This window comes from Heterocephalus glaber, unplaced genomic scaffold (genome assembly GCF_053883595.1).
Source record: "Heterocephalus glaber isolate CG9 unplaced genomic scaffold, H.glaber_assembly_v1.0 deba00001463, whole genome shotgun sequence".
In the NCBI taxonomy this organism is placed as follows: Eukaryota; Metazoa; Chordata; class Mammalia; order Rodentia; family Bathyergidae; genus Heterocephalus; species Heterocephalus glaber.
The window spans coordinates 11,309,927-11,336,414 of NW_028258310.1; the positions used below are offsets into that span (position 1 = coordinate 11,309,927).

General features: G+C 43.5%; 1 protein-coding gene and 1 long non-coding RNA gene across 3 annotated transcripts; both read right to left on the reverse strand.

Annotated features, from left to right (window-relative positions):
* Window positions 1–9,445: 9,445 nt before the first annotated feature.
* LOC147826667 (uncharacterized) lies at window positions 9,446–18,163 on the reverse strand. The gene is made up of 2 exons (XR_015438855.1): window positions 11,719–18,163; window positions 9,446–10,957 (listed from the first exon to the last, which is right to left on the reverse strand). It is a non-coding gene; the product is annotated as an uncharacterized LOC147826667 (long non-coding RNA).
* Window positions 18,164–18,306: 143 nt separating this feature from the next.
* Window positions 18,307–26,437, reverse strand: LOC110351106 (uncharacterized). Of its 2 annotated transcripts, none has more exons than XR_002398164.2 (4): window positions 26,018–26,437; window positions 25,740–25,930; window positions 23,735–23,977; window positions 18,307–22,768 (listed from the first exon to the last, which is right to left on the reverse strand). XR_002398164.2 is itself a non-coding variant. In XM_087180614.1 (4 exons), the coding sequence occupies exons 1-4, from the start codon at window positions 26,135–26,137 to the stop codon at window positions 22,681–22,683; spliced, it is 552 nt and encodes a 183-aa protein (XP_087036740.1). In that variant the 5' UTR covers window positions 26,138–26,437; the 3' UTR covers window positions 18,307–22,680. The 2 variants fall into 2 exon arrangements, 1 of the variants encoding a protein (XP_087036740.1); XM_087180614.1 differs by having other exon boundaries at window positions 26,108–26,437.
* Between the last annotated feature and the right edge of the window lie 51 nt (window positions 26,438–26,488).

The window sequence follows — 26,488 nt, forward strand, 5'->3', positions numbered from 1 at the left end:
ACAATAATAAGATTGAATTATACACTCATTAGGGAGATGAAGTCAAAAGTTTTAAAAGCCTTGACATGACTTTTCTTTTTGTTGGATTCTCCCCCTTTGTGGTTAATTTGTCACACCCAATGGATTCATTCTGCTGGGTTTCCTGGGGTTGTGATCCTCATTGTCTTTTCCTAGGGTATTGTCTAAAATTTTTTGGAGTGCCAGTTTGGTATTCATGAAGTTCCTGAGGTGCTCTTTATCATGAAAGTATCTTATTTCTCCATCAATTTTGAAAGATAGTTTTGCAGGGTCCATCAATCTGGGTTGCAGGCTGTTTTCCTTTAGGGCTTGAAATACATCACTCCAAGCTCTTCTTGCCTTGAGAATTTGCATTGAGAAGTCTGCTGTGATTCTGATGGGCTTTCCTTTGTATGTGATTTGTTTCTTTTCTCTCACTGCTTGTAGAATTTTATTCTTCTGTTGGATTTCTGGAATCCTACTATTATATGTCTATGTGTAGATTTGTTTTGATTAAGGCTAGCTGGAGTCCTATATGCCTCACTTATCTGTATGTCAAGTTCTTTTCCCCTCCTTGGGAAGTTTTCTGCCATCACTTCTGTGAATAGATTTTTTAATGTCATCTGCACTCTCTCCTCTTTCTTCATTGACTCCAATCAGTCTTATGTTATTCTTCTTTGCATCATCTAGCAGCTACTGGATTGATTTCTCGTGTTCCCTTACAATTTTAAAGCAATTTTTCTTTTCCTCCTCACTAATTGCAATCTTATCTTCTATATCTGAAATTCTATCCTCACATTGGTTCATTCTGCTGAGCAGACTTTCGATGGAGTTTTTAATCTCTTGGAAATCTGTTTGTATCTGTTTTATGGATTCCATTTGTTTCCTGTGTTGGGATTCCATCACATTCCTCAGATCCTCTGTTTTTTTTATCTGTGTCCTCTCTAGATTAATCATGTCTTGCACCATGAGAAAAATCTTTGCTGTTATCTGAGTAATTATTTCTGATTTCATTTTTCCCAGATCCTCTTTTGTTGCCAGTTCAGAGAGTCCAGGTGGTTGAGTATCAGAATGTTCCATCTCATTTCCCTTTGGGGTTGCTATAGGTGATCTGGAAGTCTGTTTTTGAGGCTTGTTTACGTGTCTTCTCATTTCCACGGGATGGAAGGTGTGCTTCTGGCGCTCACGTGGCTCACCTTCTCTGCCCTAGGAGCTTGGGATGGCAGCGGGGGAGCTTCCTTTCAGGTGCTGAGACCGGCTCAGCTTCTCTGCCCTAGGAGCCTGGGATGGTGGTGGGGGAGCTTCCTTCCAGGTACTGGGACTGGCTCAGCTTCTCTGCCCTAGGAGCCTGGGATGCTCTCTAGATTTATTAATCATGTCTTGCACTATGGGTACAATCTCTGCTGTTATGTGAGAAATTATTTCTGATTTTATTTTTTCCAGATCCTCTTTTGTTGCCAGTTCAGGGAGTCAAGGTGGTTGAGTATCAGATTGCTTCATTTCCTTTCCTTTTGGGGTTGTTTTAGGTGATTGGGAAATCTGGTTTTGAGATTTGTTTACATGTTTTCTCATTTCAATGGGGGTTGGGGGGTGTGCTGCTGGTGCCTGTGTGGCTCACCTCCTCGGCACCGGAGGCAGTGGTCAGAACATGCTTGATCTTGATGACTGTTTCATATGTATTTGAAAAGCATGTCTATTCTGCTGTTTTTCTGTGAAATGCTATGTAAGTGCCAACTAGTTCAAGTTGATCAAAACTATGGTTCAAATCTTCTGTGTCCTTACTGATTTCTTTTGTCTACATGTTCTATTAATTATTGAGAGAGAAGTGTTGAAATATCCAACAGAAATAAGATTTTTCTAGTTCTTTCATTTCTATTACTTACTTCTTCATGTATTTTCAGCACATTAAAGGATGTCAGAAGCACTATCATAGTGATACTCAAAGCAATTCTGGACACCAGTCAGAAGAGAACAGAACAGAAAAGCACGGGTATTTCTTCTGGGAAAGTAAGTGTAGAGTCAGGCAAATATCAGTCAGAATGACAGTGGTCAGAAGTATGATTAAAAGCTATAAATTAGTGGCTGCTATGGACAACAGTAGGGAGGTTTCTCAAAAAATTAAATTAGAAGCTGAGTGCAGTGGTACATGCTTGTAAATATCAGCATTCTGGAAGGCTAAGATAGGGGAATCATAAGTTCAAGGCCAGCCTGGATAACTTAGTGAAAGCCTGTCTCAAAATACTAAATAATATAAAATAAAATAAAAGGCTGGGGATTTAACTTAGTGCAAAAGCTCTGGGTTCAATCCCCAGTACTGAAATAAACAAACAAACAAACAGACAAACCTAAAAGTGGAATTACCATATGATCCAGCAATCCCATTGTTGAGTATATATTCAATGGAAATGAAATCAATTTGTCAATGAGATGTTAGCACTCCCATGTTCACTGCAGCACTATTCACAATAATCAGGCATCCTAGCATCAACCTACATGTCCATAAATGAGAGAGTGAATAAAGAAAATGTCATGATACAGACACAATGGATGACTATTCAGCCATACAAAAGAATAAAAATTCTATCATTTGTGATAACATTGGTGGAATCAGAGATCATTATGTTATGTCAAATAAACCAGGTACAGAAAGGCTAGTACCATAAAATACCATTCATTCCTGGAATCCAAAGAATTTGTCTCATAGAAGTTGAAAATAGAATGGTGGCTACCAGCTGCTGAGAAGGAAGGGATGGGGAAATGTTGATTAACGGGTTAAGGTTAGATAGGAATAGAAGTTTTCATGTGGTATTTTACATTAGGGTAACTATAGGTAATCATAATGTATATACAGTCCAAAAAGCTAGAAGAAAGCACTTTGAAAGTTTTTACCATATAAAAATAAATGTTTGAGGAGATAATATATTTAACCTGATTTAAACACTATATAATCATACATGTACCAAGACATACTTTACCCTATTAATATAATTTTTGTTTTTAATGTGTCATTAAAAATACATTTAATTTAAAAACTACAGATTACTAGAGTCCTGTGACATTAATCCTGATATGTCAATTCCATTGGATTAAAGAACATCTAGCAGAGTAATAAAACATGGTCCTGGGTGTGTCTGGGTGAGTCATGGAGAGGTGGCCTTGGATATTATCTATGGTCATTTGTGCATTCCTCTTTGGCACCGTTCTCCTGCTCTGCTTTCTGGCCACCATGAACTAAGCAACATTGCTCTGTCATGTCCTTCTGCCTTCATGTTTCTGTCTTGGATCCTGCTGACCATGGACTGAATCCTCCGAGACTGTGAGCTAAATTAAACCTCTCCTCTTTTAAGTTGTGGGTGTTGGGTACAGAGTGTTAGTGACTAGAAAGTTGACTAATACAAATCTCACGGTTTTCAGTCTGCTTTTGAAATGAAGAAAGTTATTAGGCAAAGGATGAGAAAGGTAGGCATGGGGTTGAAGCAAATGCTGACTCTTACACAGGCTGTGTGTTGTCCAATGTGTGGGGATTTGATCCTGTAGCAAGAGAACCTTAAAGGATGTACAAGGAAATGGTGCTTAACTTTCTAAGTTTGGAAGATGCCTATCATGGATGTTTTAAAAGACAGTAAATGTTGTTTGGATGGCTCCCTACAACGTGTTGATAAATGTAGGATAATTTTGAAACAACCTACATAGCCCAACTGACACTTGGAAAAGCACATGGGTTCTAGAAATCTTCTAGCTTCTCTCCAACTAGGAGCTTTTGCAAGTTCTTCCAAACCCATCAAGTAGGGTCAGGCTGGGATTGAGGGCTTGGAGGGTGACAGGTCCTGGTGAACTCAGCCACCTGCCTCCTAGGAGGGCCCTGCTATGGGACACTAGGGTGCATCCTGATGCTTACTGCTATCCTGTCAAGGGTGCTCACTACGAGAAGCATACACACAGACACTATTTTGTAGCTTGGTGGAGGGTGATGAGCCACTGATGCTGGTCCATCTGCAGAAAGCTTAATGTGACAATCAGTGTTGGCCAGGAGACCAAAGAGGGACTTCCTGTTCTTTCCTACTTTCAATCCAGAAGGGGTGGTTTTGAGGTTCAGACCCATCCACTGACCAATCAGTAGCAGATGGCCAGTCTGCTCCAACCAACTTGTCCTAGGAAGGGAAGAGTTTGGGAGCACTGCTCAGTCTTCCTCATGTGACACCTAAATTAAGCTCTGCATGATGTAAGGTGTCTTAACAGATGGAGCAGGAAAATAAAAGAAGCTGGGGGAGTGATGCTGGAAGGCAGACTGAGAGGTAGGTGCTAGGAGACACTGGTGCAACAGAGCCTTGGTGGGGCCTTCCCTGCTATGGAAGATGAGGATGGCCATGCAGGGCCTGTCCTTCACGTTGCAGAGAATGAGAGGTGTAGAGTGTGTCTGAGTCAGGAGGACAGATTATAGAGTAGGACTTCTCTCTAGGAAGCTACACCTGGCTTGGAAGGGTGGCTGCTGGAGACTGGAGACCAATGACAAGGTTAAGGCCAGCACCCAGGGGAGCTGGTAGGAATGGAGAGGGGAGGTTGCTGCTGATGACCAACCAACAGGAAGATAATGATTCTGGGAGCTTTGCAAATATGGAGAGCTGAGTTCAGCCCCTAGAGCCCCTTATCTTGGGTGAACCCTGGTTGTGTTATTCATAAAAGCTCCCTAGGAGAGGTTAGTGGGCAGCAAGTTGAGAATCACTGCTTTAAATCACCTTTTTATTTTATATCAGGGGTATGAGGGGCCCCTAAGAGTGAGGGGGCTAAACCCTAAGGCTTGGGTCTGGAACCCCAGAATCCTGCAATAAATCCAGCAAGTTTACAGCCAAGGTCCTAGTGAAAAGGGAAAGAATAAAGAGAATGGCAAGTAGGGTTGGCAGGAGAGAACCTCAAAGGGTATCTGCTTTTCCAAAGCAGAAGAAAGAGCATAGCAAAGGAGACAGAGCAGCTCCATGGAGGAGGAACTGGCCTTAGGGGAACTGGGAGAGCAATTATCTGTTGTTGGCTGTGGTAGGTAAAGCAGGGATCAGCCACTGAAAGGCTGTTGGGAGGCAGCACAGTGTAATTATTTGGAGAGTTCAGGGTCAGACTCCCCAAAGGCATCTTTGGCCCTGTGAATACATCTCATGTCTCTCTCTATTAGCTTATCAGCTCTGTGACTTTGGCCGTATTGATTTTTTTCTCAGTCTTTTCATCAGAAAAATGTATACAGTAACTTACAAACATTCAAGTTGCAAACTTTCACAGGCACAAACGGACCTCACATTATGAACAATCATATATGCGGACAAATCGTGGAAGTAGCTCCCGTGTCTGCTGGACACTGTCACAGTTGTGCTGCTGTGTGCTTCCTGTACAGTGCGATGGTGTACAGCAGTACAGTGCTCAGTCAGAGCCCAGGATGTCCAAAAGCAAGAGGAAGAGCAGTGGGATGTGGAGGGGACTGTTAGGAAGTGCAAAGCAATATGCATTGCATATTTGTGTCAAAGGTGTATAAGACTCACTTTGTCAGACTTACGAATGACTCTGACTTACAAACACTGACTATAATGGAACAAAACTCATTTGTAAGTCAAGGGCTTACTATATGTATAATATGATTACTTGGAAACAAGCTTGTTGTGAGTTGAAATGAGCTGATACATGTAAACCACATTGAATGGTGTGTGGCCCAGTGTGTGGATGTGTGTCAATAAGCACTGGCTTTTATTGTTGTGGTTATTATCGGTAGTGACCTTTGAAGAACTTTAATTGGAAGGGGTGGCGGGAGTCAGCTTTTATAATTTTCTCATGGGCTTCTACACCCCAGCCAGTGTTTCCTTGGAATAGTCTCCAAGCTGGCTGTTACTATAGTGTTTAGAAACATACCTGCAGCCCTCTTTGCAGAAGTGAGGCTGACCTAGCCAGGTCTATTTCATTGGTGCCTTTTTTGTGATGGAGTGGATTGGCTGCACTGCACACCAACATCTTTCACTCTGCCCTGGACTTTAGCAACTCAGTACCACTAAATCAATGTAGTCATCATGTTTAGGCTGGCTTAGTTGTAAGGGTTATACTGTCACTCTGAAAAATAGCATTTCCGTATCACACAAGGTAGCAATATCACTTTTCTCTTATCAGCATGGCATCCATTGGGCTATATCTGGTCACCCGTGGGACCTAGTGCCCCAGAGACTTCAGGTTTGTAGAGAAGGGGAAAGAGAGCCAGGAAGCAGGGAGAGGTGGAAGCAGAACAAGGGAGGGGAACTGGGTCCTTGTGCAGTGCCAGAGCACTCTCTGAACTACAGCGTCCTTGAACCCCTGCTACTGCATGGTGGACTTTGAGCTCAGAGGAATGACAGTTCAACAACCTGGGTCAAGCAGCAGGCAGGTGCTGAGGTCTCTTGGGTACTGTCTCTGTGCATGGTGCCTGGGGCTGCCACTAGGTGTCACTCTGACTCTGTTCCTTCATAGCATTTGCTGAAGTCTCCACCCCTAACTGCAGGTTCTCTCTCTTGCAGGTACACTATCTCTACAAGTTCCAAGACTTGTGTTGAGAATGAAATCACCCAGAAGCTCACACAAGAGAAAGTAGCCTGCCTGTCATGGAAGTCAGGAGAGTCTAGCCTCAGGAACTAGTGCTGCAGTGAGAGCAACTTGGAAATGTGTCCTTCACAGAGTGGCATGGACCTTGCAATGAAATAGGTACAGCATTGGATTCAGCTAAGGTGGCTATGAGGCTCTTAGGGCTTTTGAAGATGACAGAACCTGACTTTTTTGTCGACACTTATAAATACTTGATATGCAGCCAGCTGTGGTGATGCATGCCTGTAATTCCAGCACCCAGGAAGCTGATGCAGGAGGACTGGGAGTTGGAACCTGGCCTGGGCTACATAGCTAGACTCTGTCTCAAAAAAAGTTCGATAGACAAGTGTGTTTGTAGTTTGTTTGTATGTCTCTGCGTGTACATGTGAGGGGTGTGTTTATGTTTTTAATGCCCTCCTTGGTCATGTTCCCTTCCTTGTCCTCTGCAGTCACTCTTCCTTCTGGTGGGGGTGGCATCTCTTCAGTCCATATTCTGATATTCTTGTTAAGTGTGTATGTGTTCATACGTAGTTAACAAAATTGCCCTGGACATATAAAAGTTTGCAAAAATGATTAGTGAATAATATTGAATTGCGTTCTCTCTTTTTGTATCCCTTTTTGCTGATCAGAACTTTTGCTCTCAGCCTAATCATCATTTCTTGTGAGTTATTCTGTTTTTCCCTGTTTTTTAAAATTGTGATGAGAACACTCAACATGAGCTCTGCCCCTGTAACACTTTGACATGCTGATTCTAACATTCCCTGATGTCCGTTGCTGAATTGCTGGGTGACTCTCTGCTGGTTTTCTCTCTTGATAGTCAACTTCTAGTGTGATTTGTTTCTGTAGTCGAACCACTCATCAGTGCATTAAACAATGGATAAACTTCTCTCTTTATAGCTACTTCTTGCTACTATTTCCATTGTATTCCTAGAGAATCAACATCCAGGGCCAGTTTTTGTAGCTAGCTCCCCTGAATAGGATTCCTGGACCATGAAGGGTAGACTCAGCTGTTGCCCCTTCTCAAGGAGCTGGCCTTGGTAGCTGATGTTCCTACATGTGCCTCAGATAGATGCAGAATGTATTCAGTGCATCCTTGCGAGGTGGAATAAAGTTTCCAATTTCTTTGTGATAGAACAGCAACTTTTCCACAAAGCTTCTGGCTTTATGAAGGGAGCAAATTTCCAGCTCCCCGCCTCACACAGGCCTAGATACATAACAAGTATCTGGGGCTCACTGAACCAGTTCCCAGCTCTGACTGTCCAGGTTGAGAACCCAAGGGACTCCCAGGGAGCTCTTATTTTCAGGGTTTTGCTTTTGCTCCCCAGCTAAATATATATTATAATAAGTCTTTCACATTACCTTGAACCATTCAGTTTATTTTCTAACATGTCACTGGGCTGTGGGGGAGAAAGTTAGGTACAGGACAACAGATTCTCCCAACTCTAGCTCTGCACTCTGACTGTTTAAACTGGGCAGCGCTCCTATCTTGCTCTTCGACAGTCTAGGTGTGCAACTCTGGTGAGCACTTTATCTTTCTCAGCCTGAGTGACCATAGGTCCCACCTTGCCAGGAGCATTATGAGGATGAAAGGAAGTGATATATACAAGAACTCAGAGCAGTGTCTGTTTCAAAATAGACTCTCCGTTAGTCATGGTTGTGGTTAATTTCTAAGCTCCAAGTGGTATTTTTTTTAAAAAATGGTTCTGAACTGAAGAATAGTGTCATTTTAGATTTAAAAATTGCTTTAAAAAACTATATTCTCTAGATTGGATCCTTTCTAAAAGACCTAATTTTAAAGTTCTTTACTTCTGTTACTCCACAGTAGAAAACTCAGTTTCAGCCAAGCTTGAAGTCAAGCTATAAATGGGTGGCTATAAATGCCTTTATTGATTAAGAATAATTTTTCCCCATCCCCATGACATTTCTTCAACCCTACTTCCCAACCTTCAGCAATTGTATTGTTTCCTTAAGGATTCACAATGAATGTGCAGGTGATGGACTCAGGTCTTCACGTTTGTACAAACTTTCTTCTAGCCAAAGTCAGGCTTGTGTCCTGGTTTCTCAATGCTGTGTCACCTGTCCCTAGATTTTTGTTTTTGGTGAAATCATCTAACTGTAAATAAAATTTATTGAATTGTCCCTCTCTAACTTTTATGTTTGGTGACCTATTCTGCATTTCCCATGAAAGCAGGCCCCCTGTACTCTCATAGGAAGGACAGGAGTGAGGAAGGTTTTGCTTTATTTCATGAGAAAAGGTACTTTTTACAAGAAGAAGCATTTTCCCACTTTGACCTATTCAGCAGGTGCTCAGTCCGCTTCTCCACTGGTCACCTGGTGAGCTAGTGTGCCATTTGCAAGCATGGCTACAGTGTGGACTGGAGAGAGGAGGGGAATGAATTCTCTGGTGAACCACAAGCAGTAATGGTCTCCCCCCAGTTTTTACCACATCCCAGTGTGAAGTGCAGATTGGGGCAGCTCTCGTGCCTGCACCTACATTTCCCCCTGCTTGGCTATCATTTGGGTGCAGATTCTGCTTTGCAGTGATGGGGTGAGATGCTCTCTTTGGTTCAAGGAAGTGACAGGAAGGGTGTGCCACCTACTCTAGGTGTTGCTTATATGGACAATATTGCCCACCAGCTTACTGGATGTTCTTTTTTGTTTGTTTTTGTTTTTTTGGTACCGGGGATGGAACATGGGTCCTTGTGCTTGTGCAGCAGGCGGTGAAACCACTGAACTAAATCCCTGGCCCTGGAAGTTCTTAATATCTTCTGAGGGCCCAAGCTCCTCAAGAGCCATCAGTATTTTTAATTATAGTCTTAGTTACATTCTTGGTGCTGGGACAAAGTACTCAACACTCACAAGATAAAAGTGGAAAGATTTATTTAGCTCACAGTTTGTAGAGGTTTCAGTTCATAGTTGGCTGGTTCCAAGGCAGGGTGGCACAGTGGAAGGGCATCACAGAGGAGAAACAGTCCATGGCACAGCAGGCAGGAGACAGCAAGCAGTGATCCTTCTGGACTTTTATCCCATCCAGGCTACAAGCCTATTGGATGGTGTGACTCACACCCAGGGAGGGCCTTCCTATTATTCAAACCCAGAACTACGCTAAACCAGTCAGTGGAGTAATTTTAGTTACCACATACCCTTAACCCATCTTCACACACTGTAGATCTAGCCACCTCTGAAAAGCCCCACCTATGAGTGCATGAGGCTTTAGGGAGACATCTAGATACAAGCTATAACAGTAGCTCTCTTACTGGGTGTGAAGTGTTATCTTATTGTAGTTTTAATTTGCATTTCCTTGATGATTATGATGTTGAACATTTTTTCATGTGCTTATTGGCCGTTTGTATATTGTGTCAGTTCATTTTCTGTTGTCAGTAACACAGTAGCATAGACTGGGTCAGATATAAAGAAAATAGGTTTATTTTGGCTCATGGTTCTAGTCAAGGCTGATGGCCTGCATTTGTCAATAGCCTTTTTGGTGGCACAGTCACAAGACTGTGCATGGCATCCCCTGGCAAGAGACAGAGAGTGCGCATGTGGATATATGTGCATTTATTCTCTCTCCTCTTTTATAAAGCCACCAGAGGCTCCATCCTAATTGCTTCCCAAAGACCCCATCTAAACACCACAGTTGGATGAATACTTTACAGTAAGGGTCAAACTTTAGCCTGAGTTTCAGGGTACAAACTGTATTTAAATCACAGCATGTATCTCCATGGAGAAACATCTATTCAGGTTCTTTTTGTTTACTTTAAAACTGGCTATTTTCTTTTTATTTTTAAGGTTTTAAAAATATATTGTAGATGCAAATCTCACATCAAATATAGGATTTGCAAATATTTTCTCCCTTTCTTTGTGCTGTCTATTCATTTTTCTGGACAGTGTTCTTTTTTGAAGGACAAAATTTTAAATTTTGATAATGTCTCATGTCCAATTCTTCTTTTGCTGCTTTTGCTTTTGGCATCGTATTGTAGAATGCACAGAGATCTGAGGTCATGAAGATTTGTTCCTATGTTTCCTTCCAAGGGTCTTGACTTTTACATTCAGGTCTTTGATCCCCTTTGAGTTAATTTATGTATATGATGCAAGGTAGATTCAGCTCCATTATTTTGCATATGGCCATCCGGTACCCAGTACCATTTGTTGAAAGTCTGTTCTCTTCCCATTGAATCGATTTGGGATCCATGCGGAAGATCAGTTGACCATCGGTACATGGATTTATTTCTGGACTCGCAATGCTTTTCCACTGACCTAGCCTATCTCATTACCAAACTGAAAGCGTGAGTTCTCCTACTTTCTTCTTCATTTTCAAGAACCGGTTCTGGGTTACTAAGTCTCTATATGAATTTTACGATCAACTGGTCGATTTCTAGAAAAAAAAAAAGACGATGCTGGGATTCTGATCGGGGTTGCATGGAATCTACAGATTAATTTGAGAAGCATCGCTAACTTCAATATTGTCTTGCAGTACACAAACATCAGGTGTTGTTCTATTTATTTAAATATTTCATTCAACAATGTTTTATAGTTTTCCGAGTAAAAGATTTATACTTCTTTTGTTAAATCTATTTCCAAATGTTTTATGCTTTTTGTTGCTATTGTAAATTGAGTTGTTTCCTTAATTTTATTTCAGATTGTTCATTGTTAAATATTTATTTCAGATTGTTCAGTGTATAAAAATACAGTTTTTGGTTTGTGCTGTTATATCCTGCAACCGCGCTGAACTTTTTATTTTTAACTGTTTTATTTTAATTGGAGTCCTTATGATTTTCTACATACTATGGCACCTGAGAATATAGGTAATTTTCTTCCTTTCTGACCTGAATGACTGCTCTCTCCCTGCGCCGTCCCCTCTCCGCCAGGCTGGAGTCACCGGCCTTGAAGACTAGGGGACCCGCGGGCGCGGGTGAGAGCGGACAGCAGGGGAAGGCGGTGGGACTCGGCGCCTCGGCCCCGCTCCTGGGCCCCGAACCCGGGCCGCAGCGGCGGCAGCGCCAGCTCGCGCGCACCCCGCGCTCCTGCAGCCCCACGGCCCCGGAGCCCGAAGGGGGTGTGGACCGCGGGGAAGCAGGGCGGGGGCAGCGCGTCCCCGCCCGGCCTCGGGGAGCGACAACCCGCCCCGGGACCCACCTCTCGGCCCGCGTCGGGAGCCAGCGGCCCCTGGCCCGGCCCCTGCGAGCGGCTCATGAATCCCGGGGGTCGTCCGGGCTGCGGGACTCCAGGGCGAGCCGAGCGGAATAGGACAGCGCGCCATGCATGGTGTGGGCTTGAGGGGTGGCCCCGCGGGGGGCGCGGCCGCTCGCTGCTGCCACCTGCTGGACGCGTAGGCGCGTGTCCGAGGCCCCGCCCCGCAGGCTTCTGCCTGGGTCCTGGGGTGATGGGGATGGAAGGGACCCTGGGGTCCTAGGACCAACAAAGGGCTGCCTGAGAGCCTGTTTCCCCTGGGTCTGCCCGGAGTGTGCGTGCCAGCCAGTGACAGGAGAGCAAGTTGTCTTTGGGAGGGGTGTGAAGGAAAGGTTGGCTTTGCAGGAAGAAGAGTCCCACCCAGGCCTGGTGCTGAGTGGGGTGTGCCATCTAGAGGGTCACTGTGTCTGCCTGGCCTTCCTGAAGGGCGGGGAGTGGCGGCGGGGCCAGTGGGTGAGGCCGTGGGCATCCCCCAGCCTTCTAATTTATATTCCTGCATTTTCCATCATTTTACCTTGTATTCCTTCCTCTCCCATGACTATTACTTTGTTTTTATTATCTCTCTCTTCTTCTGGAATGTTAGGTCAATGAAAGAGTAGATGTTGTCTGTGAACTTTCCTATTGTTCTCTGTTTCCCCTTTCTACACTAAGAGATGCCTGCCTAGGAGCTGGTCCTTGATAAATACTTGTTGAGTGAATGTACCAGATCACCTTTGGAATTTCTTCCCCTCCACATATTCTGGGCCTCTGTAAATGTACATTGCATTATTCTTTGTGAAAATCAATAATGAGGAAAACTTGGTGGTTCCCTGGTCGAGTCTGATCCCATCCCTGGGTAGGGGTTTGACTTTTGGAAATTCACTCAGGGTCCCAAAAGTCAAATTTCTCCATGTGTACTGTGGGAGTAATGATAGACAGTTGTATGGAATGAGTAAATCCATTAAAATACTCAGCCTAGCCTGGGCCCCTCCTTTCTTCTCCAGGAGAAGTTCTCTGGCTTCTGTCTGCTCCCTGTCTCAGTTTTCAGTTCTTCCCTTGCAAATGCAGTAGGAATTTAACCTTGCCTCCTTACTTCACAAGCTTGTGGGAATGTAAATAGAATAGTGCTTTCAAAGCAGCACCAATTCATATGTGAAGATGACACAGTCTTGAATGCTTTCCTTTTGTTCCAGGAGTATTTCTAGTGTTCTTCACAGAGCCCCTTGCCAAAGCACATGGGACAGAGTTGCATTCCCGTTTCCCAGGAGGTGACAAGCTGCTTAGACTCCCACCTTCCCAGTGAGGCCAGGGCAGCATGTGGACTTCATGTGGGCTTTACCACTCTGTGTCTAAGATTCTCTTCACCTTGTCCAGGTGATAGAATCAGCTACTGGGAGAGACCATTGAATTTGGACCACATAGAAGCCTCTAACAACTTCCATCGAGAAAAAAAACTAACTTCTTTTCTCTGCGTAATTATCAGGGCAAGAAGAAAATGTCAACAGAAGTAAAATGTCACACCCATGAGGGTGTCCACAATAATTGCTGGCCACCAGGAGGGTGAAGAGGATGCTGTGGTGGAATTCTTTGTGGGGTTCATCTAGGAAAAGCCCAGGGGGGTAGAATCTTGGCTGGTTCTTCTCAATGAGCTGGAGCTAATAACCAGGAGCAGAGGTTGTCTTTGTTTAAAGTTTGTTTTGAACTTCTTTGGATTCCAGAAAAGGCAGTCAGTGACTTTTATCTGGAAAGGGGGAAATATTTTGAGATACTGAAAAACCATGTGTCAAAACCACTGGGACACAACTTTTTTGCCTTTACATAGGTGGATGTTTTCTGGGCCAGTGGCCAGCATCCCCCATGGCAGCTGCCTCCTGGGCTGCCCTCTGGTAGGTTCTCTTCTCCCCAGAGAGCTCCTGCCTTTCTTATATGGAGGCTCAGTGACAAGTTAAGTTAAACAAGTGATCAGTGGCCTTCATCCAGAGCTTCACTCTGTGGGTCGGTTAGGCAGCCTGGGGCTCCTTGGCTGTGTTCTGGTTCCTGCCCTGGGTGCAGTGGGGTCCCAGGAGCGGCTTGAAGCCCTGCCTTCATCAGGAGCTTCTCTCCACGGGTTGGCCAAGCAGCCTGAGGCTCCTCGGCTGTGTTCCGGTTCCTGTCCACCGCATGGTGAGGTCCCAGGAGTGGCTTGGAGCCCCGCCTTCATCCGGTGCTCCTCTTAGAAGCTCAGGTGCCTGCAAGGACCAATTCCATCCCCCCCCTCACCTTATGGCTCTTCTGCTACCTGGTCCCTCACTACAGAGGCACAGGGGATTATACTTCACATAGTTAAATGATAGATTAATAACTACCAAAAATTGTCATTTTCTAAGCTGCACTTGATGCTATGGTATTGCCGATTGTAACATTTGGCCTAACATGTTGTGATTGATCCAATCAGTTTTTCTTCCCGGTATAAGGAAAATAAAATAGCCTCAGAGTCATTAGAGCCTCAAAACCTAAACACAACCCATATCTGGAAGACACCTCTGAAAAGCAATCATTCCAGAAGGGTTTTAAACACAAGCAACAAAGATACCTGCATTAAGCAATTTTGAAATATCAACCCAGGAATTAAACCAAGGACAGTACCAAAAACAAAAATGAGAAGACATTTAAGCAAGGCACAAATGCAGGCTTCCACACCACAAAAAGGAAATTCTGGGGGAAATGAGGTGGAAAAGTCGGATAATCAACCACCTGGACACCCTGAACTGATAGCACAGGAAGTAACAAAGCAGATGCATGAGGCTCTAGAAAAATTCAAAGCAGAAGTAATCTCCCAGATAAATACAGAGATGGTGAGCAGAGTGAAAGACATGATTAGAGGCTCTAGAGTAGAAACAGACAAGAAAATAGATGAGATCAGAAACATGCTGGAAGCCATGAATGCCCAGCATAAGAAAGAAATGGAAACCATGATCACCCAACATAAGAGAGAAATGGAATCCATGAAACAGATTCAAACAGATATTCAGGAGATCAAAAACTCTATTGAAAGTATCCACAGCAGACTAAGAGAATCTGAAGACAGAATACCAGATATAGAAGACAGGATCACAATTAAGGACCATGAAAACAGAGATTTCTTAAAGATAGTAAGGGACCATGAGAAATCAATCCAACAGCTGCTAGATGATGCAAAGAAGAATAACATAAGACTGATAGGAGTCCACGAAAAAACAGGAGAAAGTACAATTGACATAAAAAAACTGTTCACAGAAGTAATAGTAGAAAACTTCCCAGACAGAGGTGGAGAATTGGACACACAGACAAGTGAGGCATATAGAACTCCAATTAGCCATGATAAAAAAAAATCTACACCTAGGCATATAATAGTCAAGATACCAGAAACCCAACAGAAGAACAAAATCCTACAGGCAGTTAGAGAAAAGAAACAAATCACCTACAAAGGAAAGCCAATCAGAATCACAGCAGATTTCTCAACACAAACCCTCAAATCAAGGAGAGCCTGGAATGAAGTATTTCAAGCCCTAAAACAAAATAACTTCCAACCTAAACTGTTGTATCCGGCAAAATTATCTTTCAAAATCGATGGGGCAATTAGATACTTCCACAACAAAGAACACCTGAGAAATTTCATGAACACCAAACCAGCACTCCAAACAATTTTATGCAATATCCTAGAAAAAGTCAGTGAAGGTCTCAACTCCATGAGGGCCAACAGAGAGAAGACACCACTCAAGGTAAGGCACTAAAGGGAAAGGGGGAAAAATAAGAAAAGAGCCAACAACAATAAAACATCATGACAAGAATGAGTCAATATGTCTCAATTATAACTATCAATGTTAATGGCCTCAGTTCACCAATCAAAAGAAACAGACTGACAGAATGGATTAAGAAGCAAAACCCAGCAATATGCTGTATACAAGAAACACACCTAACTCAAAAGGAAATTCATAGACTGAAAGTAAAAGGATGGAAAACAGTTCTCTGTGTGACAGGATCCCAGAAAAAAGCAAGGGTAGCAATCTTATTTGCAGACAATGTAGATTTAAAACCAAAACTAATTAAGAGAGACAAAGATGGTTACTACATCCTTGTGAAGGGAACAATCCAAGAGGAAGAGATGACAATCCTAAATATTTATGCACCAAATATGAATGCTCCCAACTATACAAAACAAATATTAATGGACATGAAAAACCAAATAAGCACTAACTAAATTGTAGTGGGGGAACCTCAACACCCCTCTATCACAAATAGACAGATCATCTAGGAAAAAAATTAACAATGCAATTCTAGAACTGAACGAAGCTATTGAACAAATGGGCTTAAGAGATGTTTATAGAGTGTTTCACCCCACTAAATCAGAATACACATTCTTTTCAGCTGCACATCAGTCATTCTCCAAAATAGATCACATGCTAGCTCATAGGGCAAATCTAAGTAAATGTAAAAGATTGAAGCTATCCCCTGTATATTATCAGACCATAGTGCAATACAACTGGAGATCAATAACATAAGAAACCGCAGAACACCCACAAACACATGGAAATTGAATAACACTCTCCTGAACAACCAATGGGTCACAGAGGAAATTAAGAAGAAATTAGACAGTTTCTACAAGTAAATGATAATGTCAGTACAACATACAGAAATCTGTGGGACACAATGAAAGCAGTTCTGCATGGGAAATTCATAGCAGTGAATGCCCATATTAGGAAAACAGAGAGAACTCAGTTAAATAACCTAATGCAGAACCTCAAGCTCCTAGAAAAAGAAGAACATAACAAACCCAAAGCTCATACAAGAAAGGAAATTATATAGATCACAGCAGAAATCAATGCAATGGAGACTAAGAGAACAATACAAAAAAATCAATGAATTGAAGAGCTGTTTTTTTGAAAGAATAAATAAAATCGATAAACCTTTAGCCAACCTTATCAAAAAAAGGAAAGAAAAGGCTCAAATCCATGCAATTAAGAATGAAAAAGGTGAAGCCACAACATATCCACCAGAAATTCAGAGGATCATCAATACCTACTTTGAGAACCTGTACTCTAATAAAATGGAAAACACAGAAGAAATGTACAGATTCCTAGATACATACAAATTGCCAAAGTTAAATGAAGAACATATAGAAATTCTCAACACCCCAATAACAATAAGTGAAATTGAAAATGTAATAAAAAATTTACCAACAAAGAAAAGCCCAGGTCCTGATGGGTTCACTGCTGAATTCTACAAGATGTTTAAAGAAGAACTATCTCCATTACTCTTTAAACTCATCAAGGAAATTGAAAGGGAAGCAAGGCTTCCAAATTCTTCCCTGGAAGCAAGTGTTACTTTGATTCCAAAACCAGGGAAAGACCCAACCCAAAAAGAGAACTACAGACCAATTTCCCTAATGAACATAGACGCAAAAATCCTCAACAAGATACTGGCAAACAGAATACAGAGGGTCATCAAGAAGATCATACACCCTGACCAAGTTGGATTTATCCCAGGGATGCAAGGATGGTTCAACATTCATAAATCAATAAATGTAATTCACTATATTGACAGAGTCAAGGACAAAAATCATATGATCATCTCAATAGATGCAGAAAAGGCATTCGACAAAATCCAGAACCCATTCATGATCAAAACACTACAGAACATTGGAATAGAAGGTCTTTATCTCAACCCGATTAAAACTATCTATGAAAAACCAACAGCCAACATCATACTAAATGGTCAAAAACTGAAAACTTTCACACTAAAATCAGGAACAAGACAAGGATGTGCACTATCACCACTCCTGTTCAATATTGCTCTGGAAACATTAGCCATAGCAATTGGACAAGAGAAAGAAATAAAAGGAATAAAGGTACGAAAGGAAGAAGTTAAACTGTCATTATTTGCTGATGATATGATACTTTACATAGAAGGCCCAAAAAACTCAGTCAAAAGCCTTCTAGACCTAATTGACAGATTCAGTAGAGTAGCTGGATATAAGGTCAACACTCAAAGACAATAGCCTTCTTATACACAAATAGCAGACCCATTGAGAGAGAAATTAGGGAAATAACTCCTTTCACAATAGCATCTAAAATAATGAAATATCTAGGAATCAACCTCACAAAGGAAGCAAAAGACCTCTACACTGAAAACTACAGCACTCTGAAGAAGGAGATCAAAGAGAATACAGAAAATGGGAAGATATCCCTTGTTCCTGGTTAGGAAGAATCAATATAGTGAAAATGGCCATACTTCCAAAACTACTATATAGATTTAATGCAATACCGATTGAAATTCCAACAATATACTTCACAGAACTAGAGAAAACAATCCAAAAATTCATTTGGAAGCAGAAGAAACCTAGAATAGCAAAAGCAATCCCCAACTTGAAACTATACTACAAAGCTACTGTGATAAAAACAGTACAGCACTGGCAAAGAACCAGACCCAAGGATCAAGGGAATAGATTAGAAGATGCAGAAACAACTCCAGACATACTCAGCCACCTCATCTTTGACAAAGGAGCCAGTCGCCCTCATTGGAGAAAAGATAGCCTGTTCAATAAATGGTGTTGGAAAAACTGGATTTCAACCTGTCAAAGATTAAAACTAGACCCATACCTATCACCATGCACTAAACTAAGATCGAAGTGGATTAAAGAGCTAAATATCAAGACAGAAACAGTAAACTTGCTGGAAGATAAGTTAGGTAGAACTCTCAATGACATTGGCATAGGAAAAGACTTTATAAACAAAACTTCAGTAGCACGGGAACTAGCACAAAGAATCAACAACTGGGACTTCATCTTATTAAAAAGCTTCTGCACTGCAAGAGAAACCACCAACAGAGCTAAGAGACAACCTACAATATGGGAAGAAATTTTTAGCAGCTGTACCTCAGACAAAGGTCTACTATCTAGAATATATAAAGAATTGGAAAAAATCAGACCCCCCAAATTCAAAGACCCAATTCAAAAATGGGCATCTGAAATGAACAGACATTTCTCAGACAAACAAGTAAAAACAGCAAATAAATATATGAAAAAATGTTCAACATCACTGGTCATTTGAGAGATGCAGGTGAAAACAACACTGAGATTCCACCACACCCCATAAAGAATGGCTGCTATCAAGAAATCAACCAATAACAAATGCTGGCAGGGGTATGGAGAGAAAGGAACCCTTCTCTATTGTTGGTGGGAGTGCAGACTGGTGCAACCACTGTGGAAGTCCGTATGGAGATACCTCAAAGAACTACGACTAGAGGTCCCATTTGACCCAGCTATTCCCCTACTGGGTATCTTCCCCAAAGAATTAAAAGAATCATACCACAGCGATATATGTGCACCTATGTTTATAGCAGCACAATTTGTAATAGCTAAGGTTTGGAAACAGCCCAAGTGCCCATCAACTGGAAACTGGATAAAGAAGATGTAGTTTTTTTATAAAATGGAGTACTACTCAGACATAAAGAACAAGAAACTAGAGTCATTTATAGCTAAATGGATGCATATTGAGGCCATACTCTTAAGTGAAATAAATAGGACACACATGTGTAAATACCGAATAGTATCTCTACTGTGAGAAACTGAAAGTGTAAATAAGTATGAAAATGATTAAAATGAATAATTGATAACTTGAAATAGGAAAAGGTCCAAAGGTGGAGGGGTCATGGGAGGGGAAGGGGAAGGGGAAGAAAGGAAAGGAAAAATTATGAGAAAGAAAAAAAAAAAGGAAACAAAGTCTATGTAAATAGGGAAGGGTGGTGGGGGTGAAGGGCGCATAGGTAATGGGAAAAAAAATAAGAACTAAGATACATCATGTTCAGGTACAAACACCCAATGATAAATGTAAATGTATTGTATACCTAAAATGTACCAATTAATGTATAAATAAATATTATACAAAAACAAAAACAAAAACAAGTGATCAGTGACAAGTCAAGTTCAGTTGCCATTCTTACAACATGGGGTAACTCCAGTGCTGAGCATGAAATGGTGAGCTAATTTATATATAACATAACATGGTCATATATCTATATGATATAGATATTGTGTACATAGTCTTTCTTACAGAGATGGGATTACATGTACACATTGGAGAATGCAGAGCTGAAAGTCTGGAAGGACTCTCCAAATTGCCAGTGTGTGGCTTCAGAGAGGGCACTGAATTTTGGCTAGGGGTAAAATAATTTGAAAAGGGACTCATTTCTTTATTCAATGTCTAGTTTCATACACATGTTACTACTTATGTTAGTCTGTTTTTCAATACTATAACAAAATGCCTGGGGCAGGCTACTTCATAAAGAAAAGAGGCTTAGGTTGACTTATGGTTCTACAGGTACAAAGTTGAGTGTCAGCAACTTCTTGCTGGCAGAACCCAGAGGTAACACAGGGGATCACATGGCAAGGGCAGAGAATGTGCACGTATGTCCATATGTCTGTCTGTTTTCTCTCTCTTTTCTTATAAAACTATCAGGATTCAATTGTGGGGACTACACAATAATGAATTTATCTAATCCTAATCAACTCCCAAAGGCTCAGCATGTAAACTATAGTGGAATTCAGTTTCCATCCTCTTGATTCCTCTCAATGGAAACTAAATTTTGATACACTGAGCCTTGGAGGACACTCAAACTACACCCAAACCATAGTGCTACTGTAATAGCATTGTTGTGAAGCAATGCCATCGGTGGCCCTGGCACCTGGCTCTCCTGCAAGAGGCCGCTTCCCTCACCTGCTCTGCAGGGTCAAGGGCTCCTCCTCGCCCTTCACTGTCATAAACATGACCCCTGACATTGCCCGCCTCACCCCTCACCTTTCTTCCCTCAGCCTCACTCCCAGCTGCTGAATGGTCTTCCTCTGACCTTTTGCTGTGGTCTGTCCTTGTCCTTGTGTCCCTTTCTGTCCTTTCTGCCTCCTCACCCAGCCTCACTGTTGGTCACCCACTGTAGTGATCTCACCAGCCCCTGGGTTCCCTGTCATTGTTCACTGGCCACACTTGCTTTTTCAGCTCTCCACCATCTGCTCCATTCAGTGCAATGGCGGAGCTTTATCTACAGGGAGTCCTGGGACACTTCTGCATTGTTAACCAGTGGAATTAGAGGCCCTTAAGATTATCTTCACTCACTGACAGCCAGAATGTCCTACATGTGCTGTCCCTGCCAGTGAAGGATTTTTATTACTTTAGTGAGGATAAAAAGAGTCAAAAAAGGATGCCTGGGTCTTTCCTAAAATCTATACCTGGATCTTTCCTCATTCTTGAGAAAATTTTTGCTGGGATGCATTGGTGTCATCTGGGATAGGTTTAAAAAATATCTCTACCTCCAAAGATTTTGATTTACTGGGGCTATAGAAGATGTAGTCATCTGAATTTTATGAATCTTTCTGAAGGAACAGGATATGAGTTATCTCCTGACCCATCAAACTGAGGTAAACTTGGGATCCATTAAGAGAAGTACAGTAAGTGGAAGGTAGGAGGAGACAAAACTTCTGAGTTGTGTCCTGAACTTAGCGTAGTGGGTTGATTTGATGCATATCTGGGTGCTCCCAGAGAAACTTGAACAGCCTTCAGAGAAATGAGACCTGAATGGTATGGGGACTCAAAGTTTAGTTGTGTCACATTAGGAAGAAGGAGAGCACCACAGATGAAATACTTGAGTTGCCCCCAAATTAACTAATGGAAACATCTGAAAGAGTCATACACATCTCCCTTTGTGTGGAATAGATTTATCAGACCACAAAGCCGAGTATCAGTATGCTGACCTGGCTTGCAGGGGCTCATGGCCATGTGGGTTTTCTGATTGAGCTGAGATTCTGTCTCTGTTATGACTGAATCACACATTTTACTCACCCAGAATGCCCTTTTCCTGTGTAGTCCTGCAACTTCCAAATGCTTGAAGAACATGCTTAAGGCAAGCACAATAGTGACTGCACACACATACAAGCACACATACACACAATTTGCACAAGCAAAACAAGACACCTATAAACATGGAATCCTTACAACCACCTTGTGAGGGAGAGCATGTTTGCTCTATTTAGTTGCTATTATAGTTGTTATTTGCAAAAGAGGATATATGACAACTTGAAACTGGCAAAATCCAGGATTTGAAGTCAGGTCTTCTGGCCACAAATATAATGCTCAAGTTGATCACTAGGAGGCAAAATACATCCAAGTGGTGGTACGATTTCTGTTACTGTGTTGGCCAAAAGCTTGTCTTGTCAATTCCTCTTCCCAGAGAAGACAAGACCAAGGCCTGGGCAGTGCTGGAGAAAGAGAAGAGGGCTTCTCTGTTGACTCTGGAGCCAAGGAGTAGTATGGACTCTCAACAGATTGTTGGCTGTAATAATCCGTTTCAAAATTACTGTATCAGAGAACTTGAGACAGGCTGCTTAGGAAGCAAAGAGGCTCATTTAGCTCTTGATCAAAAGCTCAAGTCCAAGACCAGGTAGCTTCATTTCTTTGGGGCTCTGGTGAGGACAGCAGATGATAATGGTAGGAGCACTTGGTGGAATGGGGAACACCTTGACCCAGGATGCAGAGAGCAGGGGCACAGTGGAGCTCCACAGGCACTTGATCAGGGAAGGAGAGTGGAGGTCATATCTGGAGGGCAGCCAAGTTCATGAGAGATGGCTCAGCTACTTTCATAAGTCTTGTGCTAAAATGTCGCCTCTTCCAGGGAGCTGAGGCCAGCTCCAGCCAGAGCTCTGTGAAGCCACCAGACACAGTGGGAAAACCAGCAGTGCCTGTAACATGCCGATTACAGAATGTTTCTTCACTGCACCTCTGTGGACACTGTCACTGGGAACTGGTATCATCCATCTGTGATGCGCGACATGAGGGACCATCCCCTGAGTCAGACCAGGAGTTTCACACCCTGGGAAACACCCACTCTTCCCTTGCATGTGTGTGCACCCCTTGCCCACCATGCTTACCCCTGGATTTCTCCTCTTCTTCTTCCACCTTCTCCTCTTCCTTCAAATATTTTTGTATTTATAACAACACCATCACGAAACAGTCTGTTTGGAAAATGCCCACAATACAGAGGATCATAAAATAGTAAGTAGTGTCTATTTCTTCCCTTTAACCCATCCTTCCTGCTCCCTTGCACAGCTAGGAGAGGCAAGGTGTGGCCTGCTCTACTCCTTCTCAGGCGCCACCCAGGACCAGAGCACTCCACACACTGCTGGGAGGATGTAAGCAAATCTGTGCACACACAGGGACACGAGTGTCTATGGTTGCCTTAGGGCTATGTGTGTGCTTTGCCTTAATAGAGTCCTAGTATATGCATGGTACTGCAATTTTCTTTATGTGTTGTATGATAATATGCCTTGGGATTCTTTCTGTGACTGTGGTGACAGGCTTCTTTTGCCCTCTAGGAAATGTCCTCACAATGAAGCATCTCCGTTCCTTCCCCCCTCACTATTCCCAGCGCTGCTGCCCTCAGCCCCTTGCACAGCCTCTTGCTGCCCAGGTGAGCGCCCCTCCAGCAGGAAGCTGAGGTGGCTGAAGCGCCGTGCCTTCCTATGCCATCTGCTGGGTCAGATGCCTGGAACCTCAGTTTCTCTGAAAGATCAGCTGGGCTGAGAAGAAATTCCTTTGCCTGGGAGTGGTAGGGAGTGTCAGCCCTGGGCCTGGGTCATGAACTTAGCGAGGAGACACCCCCCCAGCCCCCCCCACACCCATGAGTGCACACACCCACACACATGCACAAGCACAAGATCTTAGCCCAGCCCACTCACTGGGGAACCTGATTTTAAAACAGGAACTGATTAGCATCAGCCTGTTGTATGGACACACACTGGACCGAGAGCCCTGAGGTTTGAACTCTAGTATAGAGAGGCCTTTGCCGCAAACATTGCCCAAAAGCATTGAAGAGACGACTTGGAGTTTGGCCCTTGGTTTCTCTGTCTGTAAAATGGGCTTGGAGGAGGAAGAGTGGAGGGGCAGACTCACCACTGTTTCTGGACACCTTCAATGCTCACCTTCCGGGGTGAGGCGTCCGTTGCCTGTCCCTGACCACGCTGATGCTTTGGAAAGAGCAGTGGGCCATTCTTGCTGGGGTCAGAGCCAGCAGCTGCTGCTGCTGTTCCTCAGATGACTTGCAGAGGGCGCATGTCCTGCCCTGCAGAGGAAAGCTTGGCTGGCTGACACCTGGGCTGTGGCTCAGAAAGCTGCCTTGCTGCTGGCTGCTGGGCTTCAGCCTCCAGATGCCTGGCTGGGTCTTTCTGACAGAGGAGTAAAGCAGAGCGGTGAGGACAAAGGCTCTGAGGTCCCACTGCCCAGGTTCCAAGCCTAGCTCTGCTCTACCCCAGGTGGCTGAGTCAGGTGGGCAAATCACTCTTAGTTTCTTCATCTTTGCACAAGTGGGGTGAAGACTGTATGACAGCTTCTCTTGAGAAGACATCACAAAAGCTCATCAGTACTTATTATTATTACTCATGTCCACAAAACACGCAGCTTTTAAAGCAAACAGCAATGTTTAATGAATGAGCAAACTAATGTATGAATGAGTTAGGAATTAAGATTTGTATTCTGGTCACATCTCTGCCACTGGCTCCCTTTAAAAATCAGTCCCACAGCTATATTAACAACAGGGTATGCTATAGGGCATTGATTGTCAACCCTTATGGCCCTGTGACTGATGAGTGCGGTGGCTGCCACCTAGCATGGAGAGTGTCACAATCTAAGACAAGCTTGCTTTCTCTGACCTCATCCCAATGTGCTTCCTGTCTCACTAGCCTTCCTTAACAAGCCAACCAAGTTCCTGCCTCAAGACCTTTGCTCCTGCTGCTCTTTCTGCCTGGAAATTTCTTTATGTAAATAAATCTGTCTCAGCTAGTCATGAGCAGAACCACATTAGTTTCTTGCATCTCAAGGGAAGCAGTGATTTCATCAATAATGGACTATTTATTTCAGACTTGCCAAAATGTGTGCGTCAATCCACTGGCTTGTGACGTCCTCTATGACAGTTGGACTGGGGAATCTTTCCAATGGTTGGCCTTGAGTATTTTAGTTTCTGACCGTCGCTGCCCCTATATATGAGTGGTGTGCAGACATATCAAGGAGAAATGAAGTTTGCATATGTGAGTTAGACCGTGGTTTCTCATCTCATATATTTCTGAGTTTTTGGATGGTTCTAAAGGAACACTTACTCTTTCATCTGAGACCCATGCTAATTCAACTCTTCCTGGGCTGAAGAATCAACTAGAAATTGCTCAGGTGTTGAACTTCATATTCATAAGAGTGTGTGTGTGTGTGTGTGTGTGTGTGTGTGTGTCCTTGAGCCTGATGTTCATAAAGGGAGGGAGTGTTCTGAACCTACATTCTTTTTCTTTTGGTACTGGGGATCGAACTCTGGACCTTGCGCTTGCGAGGCAGGCACCGTAACCACTGAGCTAAATCCCCGGCCCTGAACCTACATTCTTAAATTGGGAGGTCCTGAACCTGACAGTGGTAATGGGGAGTGGTGTCCCTGAGCCTGACATTCATACATGAGGGGTCCTGAGCCTGACATTCATAAACAGAGGAGTCCTGAACCTGACATTCATTAATCGGGGATAGGACAAGTTACACCTTCACCCATTTCCTCACCAAAAAGAAATGATATTGCCTACATGATGGGGCTATTACAGGATTTACATAATGTATGGGGAGTGCCCAGTTTATGCTAAACACTCCATACCTGCAATTCAAGGTCATCAGCATCGGAACTGTAGGCCCACTTCTGAGACCCACTGGAGACCCAACCCTGGGACTGTGCTGATGTGAGCTGTGGATGCTGCTGACCATTCTGGGCAGTCTGACTCCGAGCCCCACCCTTCGCATTGTCGCCCAGTGCTCATCTCAGAGTATGACCTGACCAGGCCACTGCCTTCCCTAAGGTTCCGTGAGACTGACCCAAGCTCTGCCCCCAGAACCCTGCAGCCCAAGCCCATCAGCACCCTGCCTCCTCCTCGGTCACTCATGTCTGAGCTGCTCTCCACCAACCTTTGCTCTGCACAGGGAGGGAACGCTGAATGAGCAGGGACCCTTGAGCTTGGTTGTTGGATCAGGCATGCCTCTGCGTGACCTGGTAGGCATTTGGATGTATTTTTTCTGTATCCTTTGAGTGATCTCATTGAAGACTTTCTGAAATTCAGCCACACCATGTCACCTGCATTCCCTGCTTCACTGCCAGTCTGAAACAGAAAAGAGGTTAGTCTTGTGGGACCAGTTTTTCATACAAACCTGTAGCCTTAAATATATTTGGTCCTCCAGCCCCTCACCTGTACAGTATTGGGCTACTTCAGGTGATTTCCTGGGTTCCTACCCACCAAGGCCTTTGGGAGCCAGCAGCAGGGGGATTGTGTGCTCACCAGTGCTATGAGATGCTGTGCCCCCCACATGATAGCCAAGGGAAATGTTTGCAAGGAAGGGATGGATGAAGATCACTTTCCAAGTGCTGGCAGGGGAATCCACATCTGGGCCAAGACAATCAGGGAGCAAGATCAACAGCCTTGATTCCTGGGATGCTCTCTGCCCTCCTCCCCCACCCTGACAGCCCCCACAAAAACCAAGCTGTGTATCTCAACCCCAGAATGCAAGGAATGTGCCATAGCCTGATAGGGATAAAGCAATATGCAGAGCTCTAGGGAGGAGCTCTGCTCCCCAGGCGGGGGCCTGACAGTGCGAGGACTATCAAGCCTGCAGGCTGGGCGGCCCCTCCCACTCTCCCTCTGTAGCCCGGATATCAAAGA